This window comes from Achroia grisella, unplaced genomic scaffold (genome assembly GCF_030625045.1).
Source record: "Achroia grisella isolate CSIRO2021 unplaced genomic scaffold, CSIRO_AGI_Agris_v1 utg149, whole genome shotgun sequence".
Classification (NCBI taxonomy): domain Eukaryota; kingdom Metazoa; phylum Arthropoda; class Insecta; order Lepidoptera; family Pyralidae; genus Achroia; species Achroia grisella.
Window position 1 is genome coordinate 3,879,391 of NW_026712644.1, and position 12,612 is coordinate 3,892,002.

At 36.1% G+C, this 12,612-nt stretch overlaps 2 protein-coding genes across 3 annotated transcripts in view; one reads left to right on the plus strand and one right to left on the minus strand.

The window, feature by feature from the left end:
- LOC131840755 (ATP synthase subunit e, mitochondrial) overlaps positions 1 to 12,612 on the minus strand; it is a 38,721-nt gene that overhangs the window by 3,733 nt on the left and 22,376 nt on the right. The window lies entirely within an intron of this gene.
- LOC131840750 (glycerol-3-phosphate acyltransferase 4) overlaps positions 389 to 12,612 on the plus strand; it is a 38,445-nt gene continuing 26,221 nt past the window's right edge. For both annotated transcript variants that reach the window (XM_059188941.1, XM_059188942.1), the window contains exon 1: positions 389 to 559. In XM_059188941.1, the coding sequence (XP_059044924.1) occupies positions 407 to 559 (153 nt within the window). In that variant the 5' untranslated portion in view covers positions 389 to 406. The remainder of the gene's footprint in view (positions 560 to 12,612) is intronic.

Genomic DNA, 12,612 nt, shown 5'->3' on the forward strand with positions numbered 1-12,612 from the left:
TCTTTTGGTTATGAATCCTTGAAGATTTTTGATAAAGGTGGAGAGTACAGGTTAATTTTACTTCAAGTCTGTTGATTGACAGTCACGAAATATATTCAACTACTCTGTACGTTGACTAAGGATTTGATAGACGGTTTAATTTTTTTAATACAATTTTTTTTTAATAAGACGTTAGTCTACTGTGTTAATATTTTTTTTAATGTAACAAGTGCCACATCTTTTACAATCTGTTTCAAAATTTGCAATCCTCGAAAATAATCTGCTAAGTCGGTCATAATTTTTGTGACATTACTATTTGGATGGATTTGGTGACATGACATGACGATGACAACTAAAATGAAATTACTTTATGGTTTAATTCCCACTCGTATTTCATCGTATAGTGGTCTATGATTCAGTCGTCAAAATGGCGTTGATCATGTCTATTGTGTCAGTAGCGATCTCTATACTGTATACTCCGTTTCTTCTTTTAGTACTGTGTGTTATATTCCTTGCTTCAATCGGAAAATCTCTGGGCGTCAGACGTTTATACGTGAATATACTGCTCAAACTTTTCGAGGTGAGTATTTTGCCTTAAATTATTTAAAAATACCTACGTCTTAATTTTAAACGGTTCGAACATGTGTTTGTCACAGATAACAAATTAAAGCTGTTTCTGTTCTTTCTAAATGGATATTAAATGATTTGATAAAGGATTCCTTTATGCGACAAAACCAAAAAAAAAATGAAATAATAAAAAAAAAAGTTATCTACAGGATACTGGCCGCATTGCCCCACTCATGACTTTATTATTTAAGCTAATAAATACGCTGAACAAGACAACCATACTCCTGCGTTTTCTACACTTAAAATTAATTGTTTACAAATTTCACTCCTGAATAAATTAATTCTTTATGATATTTAAATTCATCCTACGTTTTATTTTGACTTCCCACGCCATATGATTCATAAAGACTGCATGATTTACCATTTTTTGCGATTCACTGTCGAAATTTAAAAGATAAGTATGGCCAAGCCTGTAATTACGCTCATAATGCGTATTTGTTTTTATTGACTAGTCACCCGCCCCAGCTTTTCCTGTGTGCCAATAGCTTAGTTTTGTAGATATTAACAAAACATAGCAGATCAAGTATCACAGAAACATAATTTAACTTTATACATCCCTCAGAATTGATGTAAATGAAATTATCTATTCTGTGCAGAGGTTGTAGAGTATACTTTCATCATAACAAAATCTGCTGAAACCCATAATAATATGTAAATATTATTTTATTATTCTACTATATATACTCATGAACTTGTGAATGACTGTTCCTTGTAGGGACTGGTCTGTTTTAATCACTGTGTCTGATTTAATCTTATTGTGTATTTAATATGTCTCTAATGAATTAGTGCTAGTTGGCAGTTTATTCATACATTTGAATTTAAAAGTGTAAAGTTACAATTATTCAAAAGAGCAACACGCAAGTTTATTGCTCGTTCTTCTTGTGATGGGACAGTATTATGAATAAGTAATAAAAATAAATAACTGTGACTATTGATAAATGCTTCAACTTAAGTTTATTTGAAAAAATGATTTCTATGCTATTTTTTTTTTCTTTTTATTTTGACTCATAACATAATTTAATAGTATGACTTTCAGATATTTTACCTTTAAAAAGTAAAGTTGCACCACATTTGTTTAAAAGAGCAACAGTGATGTTTCTTTTTCATCAATGATGATGATATTGTATATTTAATATCTACAATAGATATTAAATATATTGTTAAAAGTATTTAAATAAAAAAAAAATCTATGCTATTTCTTACTGTAATAATTCCACTACTATAATTAATGTATATATATATATATATTATCAATACTATTTGAATTGAATTTTATTTAATAATAATCTATTCCTACCATTATTTCTATCTGAAGAAAGAAAAGGTACAATGTAAACCTGTATAGATTTATAAGATTAAAAATCTATTAGAACTAAAAGAATTATTACAATAAGAATTGGCACAGATTTTTTTTTTATAGGTTTATAGATTAAAAATGTATTAGATCTAAAAGAATTATTACAGTAAAAAAAAAAAGGAGAAGTATTTTTTGTTAATTATTTCTTTTTTGTATAGATTAAAAATCATATATTGTCTATTCACATACAAATGTTCCATCATTTAAATAAACATTTATGACACTCTATAAATGTTTGTGGTCGCTAACCTTCTCTTATCAGTAATGACTAGTAAGTCAATAATATGCTGTAGTAATGTAATAAAAAGATAATTACAACCTGTGGCTTAATTATGAATCCCTGGTATGAATGCAACATAATATTGTTGGATTCATGTTTTTCTACTAATCTTTTGAGAGTTTTATGTTTTTTAACAGACATCTTTATTAACAAACTAGCTGTCCCCGCGACTTCGTCCGAGTGGAATTTAGCTTTATTTTTCTAAAATAAAAATAGACTCCTAAGTTACTCCTTATTACATCAGTTATCTGCCAAAAAAGTCCCGTCAAAATGGGTCTAGCCATTTCAGAGATTAGCCGTAATAGACAGACTGTCAGACAAAAATTGTAATAAATGTTATTTTGGTGTATGAACCATATTTATTCATATGCATGTAGTAAAAAACGATTATTTCAATATTACAAACAGGTTACAATATAGATATAGGTATGTATATATATTATTGTATATATGTATAATATAATATATTTATATATATATGTGATTCTTAGATATATATTTTGTTTATCGCTCTATTTATATTTAACTAGCTTTTACCCGTGTCTTCGCTCGCGTTTATTTATTCCCTTAGGGGTGGAATTTATCAAAATCCTTTCTTAGCAGATGCCTATGTCATAACATCTACCTGCATGCCAAATTTCAGCCACCAAGATCCATCCAGTGGTTTGGGCTGTGCGTTGACAGATCACTATGTCAGTCATCTTTGAGTTATATATATTAAGATTGCATTTTGTTTATCATTTATTATATTTGCACCGCCAACAATTATTCTCAGCACCACCTATGGTTGCCTGGTAGAAAATGCCGCATGGTGTTAAGTCCGCCAAATGTACTAAACTATATTTTGTATATTGTGTGCATTGAAGTTAAATAAATAAATAAATTGTAAGTATGTCGATTTTAAACAGTTTAAATTGATAATTATTATCAACAAAGTTTCGTAATTACGCTTCTGTAGGACTACGAATCACTTATCTCTGATTGTAATTGACACAATTTTCAATACTTAGTTAGTTTTAGTAGTTAAATAAAAAAATAGATCTTGCCCACGGTTACCTTTTACAAGCGCACTGCTCGCAATCGACTCATCCCCACACGCTAGAAACTAAGTGGTCTCGGACAGTGCGGTTTCAGTAGAGCTTCCTCCCGCGTACACTTAGACTGTGGAATGAACTACCTGCCGAGGTTTTCTTGAGAGACTAGGGGTTTTTCAAGAGTAGATGTTGTCCATGCTACCTTTTACCATCGCACCGCTCGCCATCGACAGGGAATTCATCCCCACACGCTGGAACCTAAGTAGTCTCGGACAGTGCGGTTTCAGAGGAGCTTCCTCCCGCGTACACTTAGATTGTGGAATGAACTACCTGCCGAGGTTTTCTTGAGAGACTAGGGGTTTTTCAAGAGTAGATGTTGTCCATGCTACCTTTTACCATCGCACCGCTCGCCATCGACAGGGAATTCATCCCCACACGCTGGAACCTAAGTAGTCCCGGACAGTGCGGTTTCAGAGGAGTTTCCTCCCGCGTAAACTTAGATTGTGGAATGAACTACCTGCCGAGGTTTTCTTGAGAGACTAGGGGTTTTTCAAGAGTAGATGTTGCCTATGGCTATCTTTTACCATCGCACCGCTCGCCATCGACAGGGAATTTATCCCCAGACGCTGGAACCTAAGTGGTCTCGGACAGTGTGGTTTCAGAGGAGCTTCCTCCCGCGTACTCTTAGATTGTGGAATGAACTACCTGCCGTGGTTTTCTTGAGAGACTAGGGGTTTTTCAAGAGTAGATGTTGTCCATGCTACCTTTTACCATCGCACCGCTCGCCATCGACAGGGAATTCATCCCCACACGCTGGAACCTAAGTGGTCTCGGACAGTGCGGTTTCAGAGGAGCTTCCTCCCGCGTACTCTTAGATTGTGGAATGAACTACCTGCCGAGGTTTTCTCGAGAGACTACGGCATGGGGTTTTTCAAGAAGGGTATATTAAGATTTCTTAACGGCCGGTAACGCGCACGGACACCTGGTGTTTTAAGCATTTATAGGCTACGGTAACCGTTTACCATCAGATGGGCCGTATGCTAGTTTGCCAACGTCGTAGTATAAAAAAAGTTTGCAATAAATAGAATAAGAATAGAATAGAATAGAAAATCATTTATTCAAATAAACTTACATTGAAGCACTTTTGAATAGTCATCACGTTTTGTTTAATCTACCGCTCATTCGGAATGCTGTCTCATCACAAGAAGACCGAGCAAGAAACTTGCGTGTTTTAAATAATTTTATTATTACTTTACATTTTTAAGTTTAAGTGTGAATACAAACCACCAATTAGCACTAATTCAATTACTTAAATACTCAAATAGAAAAAATATTGAATATACAACCAACTGCTTAAACAATTAATAAGAGGAAATCAGTCATAGTGATTAGAACAGACCAGTCCCTACAAGCAGCACCCGTTCACGAGTATAACGGATGAGCCAGCCATCATTGGGATCGACCATATTTTAGGGAGCCCAATGGGAAACATCAGCCCCTATTACAAACTCTCCTTTCTCCCACCAAGATATGCTAATGAATCCGTAAAAGTACCAGGATAACATAAAGTTGTAGATGGTAGAAGAATTTAGATATCTGAAATGGCTGAGGTTGTCACAGAGAGGTTCGTTTTGGTACACTCGGATTATCACCAGCGTAGTATAAAAAAACCCTGGTGGTTTATCGGTTTAGCACTCCGCCTTACTTCCCACGGTTGTGGGTTCAATACCTCGCATGGAGCAAACTGATATTCATGAGTATGATTGTTTGTAGGTCTGGGTGTTTTTTTTTTTATAATTTCGCAGCAATTGAGGATCATAATGTAGAAAGTAAGGGGAAATTTACCAGGAATGTATAAAATTAGTGGAGGTCAATAAGACATAGTACATTGCATACGAGCTGAGTTTCTTGTCAGTTCTCATCTCGAAATCATTCCGAACTGACGGTAGATTTGACATATCAAGAGTCTGTAATAGACCTACATGAATAGAGATATTTTGAATTTTGAATTGCTAGCAGTAGGGTTGTTAGTCAGCATTATTTTGTTTTTTAATTAAATACAATTTTCCACAGAAATATTGGTCCGTGCCTTTTTTTAATTTACTTTAATATTATTATATTTCTTTAATTTCCACTTTTGTACAACTCCAGCCGAGATGTTACAATTTGCCTAACAGTGGCACCGAGGCAGACCTTATCCGTCTGGCCCAGAACCACCGCTGGCCGGCCGGGTGAGTTGACGACATGCAGTGTCACCTATCTTTATTAGGATTTGTTTTCCTTTTTCTTCAGAAGTGTTAGGCTGCTGTGCTCCTAGGCTCCTATATATATATATATTTGTTTATAGTATTTTTTTTCTTTTGCTAGGAGCCAACATTTACCAATATGCATATACAATTATATAAATCTTACACTACTATTAATTTCACAGTTTACATTACATTGTGTTGTATTGTTAAGTCAGCATTATTAACAAGCCTTCCTGGTGGGAAATTGCGGAAAAATATAGCAAATAAGGTTTCACCACCATGCGGTAGGGCGCGGTCGCTGGTTCAGAAATATGATGTTAACTCGCTGACTGATTAAAACATTCAAGGCTTGTTACCTACAATATATTGGGCTCGTACTCCTGGAGACCACCTCTGAACAGCTGTCGCACAGATCACAATGATATAAGCACAAAACACAAAAATATTGTCTAAATTCGAGATTAACTTTGAGCAGCGTGCACTGCGGTTGATTGTACAAATCAGAGTTTTTTCGAAGTGAATACATGTACATGCACAATTGCACTTGCAGTGACGCGACAGAGGCGCCACTTTACAGGTACACACTTACCCGCCAAATTACAAATATACAAACCTTGACTACAAATACAACAGACCAGCGAAATAACAATATATATAATTGGTAACAATAAAAATGTTATAAAAGGCGTAACCACTCCCCCCGGCCAGCATATATAATATATATTTATAATATTGATAAATGATCAATAAATAGTGATAAACATAAATTATTATCAGTATGTTGTTTCTCTTCTGTTTATCAGATAAACTTATTTATGTATACATACTTTGTTATATAATGATTAAGAATGACAGGAGGTCGTAAATACCTCTGATATTTTCATAATATCCTAGTACATGACCTTGGTAATGACTTTTAAAAAAATCATTTAAAAAAAATATTTTTATTAAATTTCGTGTTTTGATATAAAAATTTAAAATGGCGTCACAAAATCTGTTATATTTCACGATTTTTTTTACAATGTCTCCAGTTTTAACACTATAGAACGTAGCCTTATTTTCGATGGTCGCGTGTTCGATTCCTTTGATGAAAGAAACATTTGTATTCATAAGTATGATTATTTTTATCGGCCTGGATATATACCAGTGGAGAATGATAGGCTGAGCATGAGTTGAGCAACAAGGGAATTGTTAGTAATGTGGACTGATGATCTTATTTTTTTTTATGGATGATAATGGGATGGTGCACCCGCCTGCGCTAACGGTTTACGCTGGCAGGGCACCAGTGGAGGATGATAAGATGAGCATGAGGTCAGGTCAGTTAGCCCATTGTGACAAATTCACCAAGAATGTACCACGATGGTTTCCAGGGGGAACCGCGTGGAGGTACATGACATGGTTGGTAGCAATAAGATCATCAAGGTGGAAGGGATTGTTAGTTATATGGACTCATGAACCCATTACTATCAATGTACCATGTCAGGTTGACCTCCACGCGGTTCCCCCTGGAAACCATCGTGATAAATTCCTGGTGAATTTGTCACGATGGGCTAACTGACCTGACCTCATGCTCATCTTATCATGCTCCACTGGTGCCCCGCCAGCGTAAACCGTTAGCGCAGGCGGGTGCACCATCCCATTATCATCCATAAAAAAAAATAAGATCATCAGTCCACATTACTAACAATTCCCTTTCCCCACGGAAAGATGTTGTTATTTCTCTGTGTATAATGTATCTCATATAATATTTCCATTAATTGACCTCAATATGACCCCGTTATCTATGAGATGCGGTATATGTTATTTATACTAAGATTATAAAGTTGAAGAGTTTGTTTGTTTGTTTTACAACTGTTCAACTCCCCTTTCAACCCCTTACAACCCTTTCTTAGCATTAAAAAGTAGCTTATGTTCTGTCTCAAAGTCTAGACTATCTGTGTGCCAAATTATATTTAAATTGGTTCAGTAGGTTTAACTTGACAGCGCGACTGACAGATAGAAAGAGTTACTTTCGCATTATAAAGCTGAAGAGTTTGTTTGTTTGTACGCGCTAATCTCAGGAACTACTGGTTCGAATTGAACAATTCTTTTTGTGTTGGATAGTCCATTTGTCGACGCTTACATACTACTATATAACATTTTTTTTTTAATTGATGATAATGGAATGGTGTACCCGCCTGCGCTAATGGTTTACGCTGGCGGAGCACCAGTGGAGGATGATAAGATGAACATGAAGTCAGGTCAGTTAGCCCAACATGACAAATTCACCGGGAATTTATCACGATGGTTTCCAGGGGGAACCGCGTGGAGGTCAACCTGACATGGTACATTGCTAACAATGGGGTTATCAATCCATATTACTAACAATCCCCTTCCCCCACTATATAACATTACGCTACGACCAATAGGAGCGGAGCTGCAATGAAAAATATTGTAAAAGGTAGGGAAATTAAACACGAACGAAGTCGCACAGGTCAACTAGTCTGTAATAATAATAATAACCCAGGACAATTCATACAGCGCCATCTAGTCCCAAGCTAAGCAGAGCTTGTGTTATGGTACTAGACAACTGGTCTAAATACTTAAAAATATATGTTTTGTAAATACATACATAATATACATAGAAAACACCCAGATCAATTGTAATCATGAATATGTTTGTGTCATGAGATAATTTTAATTTGAACCTGCAACCATCTGTACCACGTCAGGTCGTCCTCCACGCGGTTCTTGCGCTGGTGCCCCGCCAGCGTCTACCGTTAGCGTCAGCGTGGACTAGTAACTTTAACTAAATAAAGAAAAAAAAATCTAACCCAAAAATGACAAAGCTAAATACTAAAGAATACGTCAGGCGGGAGTTGGCCTTCAGCCGCTCCATAAGTCCTTCCTTTGGTTTGGAGTGCCATCTGCACTCGCCCCCTATCGTCCAGTGAAGCTGTAAAGACCAACTGCGGCCAACAGCATTACAATAGTCCGAAGAAAAAACATAAATTGGATGCTTGTTGTTGAATATTATAAATGCTAAAGTAATTCTGTCTATCTGTCTCTCTTTCACGCCAAAAATACTGAACTGATTTAAATTAAATTTGATACACAGATAGTGTGGACTCTAAGAAAGAACATAGCCTAGTTTTTGATGCGAAAAAGGGTTGTAAGGGATTGAAAGGGGCGATGCAATGTTGTATGGAAGAATCGTCACTTTTATAGCTTGAAGTCTGAAACTTAATTTTTAGGCTGTTGATTGAGTTGTATGGAATTCTGTATGGTTCGTCATTTTTAAATGTACATGAAACTTTTTTTAGGTTAGATATGTAATTAAAAAATATTTCTTTATTTGGTCAATGTCACTAATTGACGCGAATGAAGTCGCCGGCCCAGCTAGTATGTACATATATATGATCTCATATTAATATTAATTTTTAGGCTGTTCATTGAGTTGTATGGCATTCTGTACGGAAATTCGTCATTTTTTAAGCTATATGAAACTTTTTATTTGACTTTTTTTAGGTTAGATAATTAAAAAATATTTAATTATTTGGTCAATGTCACTATTTTACGCGAATGAAGTCGTCGGCCCAGCTAGTATGTACATATATGTGCTGTAATATTAATTAAATTTCTAATGTATTTTATTGGTTTGTTTGGGTTATTGTCAGGTGTTTGTAGCACCTGTAGCACTGCGACCTACATGGATCTATTGTGCTCGCCCTTTTTCAGAGTTCGCTACCTAGACCCGTCAGGGACAAGAATTGAAGGATATTCTTAGGAGCGATGGTTTTTATCTCCTCTGGAAAGAGTGTAAACTTTCCAAAGAAGATATTTCGTTTATGCATGAGTGGGCTACAACCACATAGGATGTGTAGTGGCGTTTCCTCTTCAGTTTGGCAGAATCTGCAGATATTTGTCGTGCATAGGCTTAGTTTTGCCATATGCTTATTCAATTTGCAATGTCCTGTGAGTCCTCTGAGTAATGTATATTACATACATTGTAGTGTATAATTATATGTTGTCACAGTCATCGTTTGTACATTGGAAATCGAACATTAGATATAAATTGTTGATATAACGCAGATACAAAGTCCAGCTCATCGCTAACGTTTTGATTTGTCATATTGATTACTAGCTGTCCACTCCACTTCGTCTGCGTGTGAAAACCTTGACTAAATAACGAATAAAAATCAATAAACTAACCCAAAAAAGCAAAAAAAAGTTTCATCTTTCTAGCTTCAAAAGTGACGAATTTCCATACAAATTTTCACCCCCTATTTTACTCCTTTTTTTTTATACTACTATGGTGGCAAACAAGCATACGGCCCATCTGATGGTAAATGGTTACCGTAGCCTATGGACGCCTGAAGCACCAGGGGTGTCACGGGCGCGTTGCCGACCCTTAAGAAACCTTAATATACCCTTCTTCAAAAACCCCATGCTGTAGTCTCGTGAGAAAACCTCGGCAGGAAGTTCATTCCACAATCTAAGTGGAAGGAGGAAGCTCCTCTGAAACCGCACTGTCCGAGACCACTCTCCTAAGGGTAAGAATTTTACAAACTTTGAATGTACAATCTTAATATATACAACTCAAAGGTGACTGACACAGTGATCTATCAACGCACATCCCAAACCACTGGACGGATCGGGCTGAAATTTGGCATGCAGGTAGATGTTATGACGTAGGCATCCGCTAAGAAAGGATTTTGATTAATTCTCCCTTTTTCAACTTAACGCGAGCGAAACCGCGGGCAAAAGCTAGTATATTTATATGTAACTAGCTACTCGTCCCTGCTTCGCACGGGTGTACATGTATTATACAAATAAACCTTCCTCTTGAATCACTCTATATATTAAAAAAAACCGCTTCAACATCCGTTGCGTAGTTTTAAAGATTTAAGCATACATAGGGACGGACAGCGACAGTGACTTTGTTTTATACTATGTAATGATCAACAGCCTAAAAATATTTAATTTAAATCGGTAAAAAGTAGCCCATGTCCTTTGTCAGGATCTAGACAATCTTCGTACTAAATTTCATTTATATCGGTTCAGTAGTTTTGACGTGAAAGCGAGACAGACAGACAGAGTTACTTTCGCATTTATAATATTAGTAGGAAGTAAGGATTATATTATATACTAGCTTCGCACATGCGTTACAAATCTTTTAATTTCTCGCCTTCTTCTATACTATAACACGCATGTATTATACATATAAACCTTCCTCTTGAATCACTCTATCTATGGCTGAAAACTGCATTAAAATCCGTTGCGTAGTTTAAAAGATATAAGACAGACAGACGGACAGAGTTACTTTTGCATTTATAATATTAGTAGGAAGGAAGAGAATTTTATATATTAGATGTAAAGATAGTTATGTCCCTCTTGCCCTATTATATAGATAGTGGTGCCCCTCGCACGTTTCTACACACGTATAAGGAAAAGCAAAACAAATGACTCATTTGTTAATTGTTTGCTTTTCAATATGTAATCAATTTTTACCGCCAACAAATGCTTTGTTACGATTTCATGATACTGAAATTACATGAAATTAGTTCACATTGTCTATACACTCATGTTCTCCTGGTACTTCTACTGTAGTACAGTGGACCCGCGGTAATCCGGCCCCTGTCTAATCTGGCCCCCCTTGTAATCCGACATTGTCTATTATTTGTTATTGAATATTACTTTGACAATATACTTCCACCCCACAAGCAGCACCCGTTCACGAGTATAACCGATGAGCCAGCCATCATTGCACTCAACCATATTTGAGGAAGCACTTTCTTGAATTTATTTCAACTGAGGTTATGGAATATAGTCATCATCATCATCATCATCGCAGCCCGGAAGACGTCCACTACTGGACATAGGCCTCCCCCAAAGATCTCCACGACGATCGGTCCTGCGCTGCTCGCATCCAATGCCTTCCCGCGATCTTGAGCAGATCGTCGGTCCACCTTGCTGGAGGCCTTCCCACGCTGCGTCTTCCGGTCCGTGGTCGCCACTCGAGGACTTTACTGCCCCAACGGCCATCTGTCCTACGAGCTATGTGCCCTGCCCATTGCCACTTCAAAGTCGCAATTCTTCGGGCTATGTCGGTCACTCTGGTTCTTCTGCGGATCTCCTCATTTCTGATTCGATCACGCAGAGAAACTCCGAGCATGGAATATAGTAACTGTGAGCATTTATAACGCACAGGTGTTTTATAAGTGACTTTATATATCGCAAAACAGTCAATTTAGATAGACTTTACTAGCATGTGTGTTGGAAAATTTGTAATGTTAATTTATTAAATTACTAAGATGTGAAATCAAGTTACTGAAAGGTCGCAAGTCCTATGATAACCAGATTATCTATATTTATAACCAGGATGTTAATTTTATGTAATATATACTTGGTATTACATTATCTTATTGTATTTTTAAAATTAACAAATAAATATGCTTTATCGAGTATAAAATTAATCTATGGATTTTAAGATTACAATGTTATCTAATCTGTGCGCGATGACCGCTCTATTAGGGGCTCAGAGTACGCTAGGAATTTAGATAATGTTTCTAGGAAATGATACAGTGCAACCGATTTTTGGAAGCAGTACATTTGTAGGAAGTCGTGTTGCTTGGGTGACTTTCTCTCACATTCTGCCTCTTCAGCTTGCTTTATATACTGTGTTTAGAATAGAAATAATCTTTACTCAAATAAACTCAATACAAGCACTTTTGTATAGTCACATTTTTAATTCCACCACTCATTCGGAACGCAGACTCATCACAGGAAGAACGAGCAAGAAACTTATGTGTTGCTCCTTTGATAGAATAGATGTTTCTTTTTTAATAAATAATTACACCATAGCAGGTAAGACGTATGCAACATAGAAACCGCTATGCACTCATTCTTAGTGCAATCAGATAATATTGTCAGTGCTATGAATTCAAAGTGTTTTTCAACAAAAACATTACTATCATTTACAAATTCTTCAATTTTGTAATAATTTTTTTATTTACAAGGGCAGTGTTTGAACACGACATCTGAATCTTTTTTCAGGCAAATTTAGAAAGTTCTTTATTCAAATAAACTTAAATTTAAACACTTTTG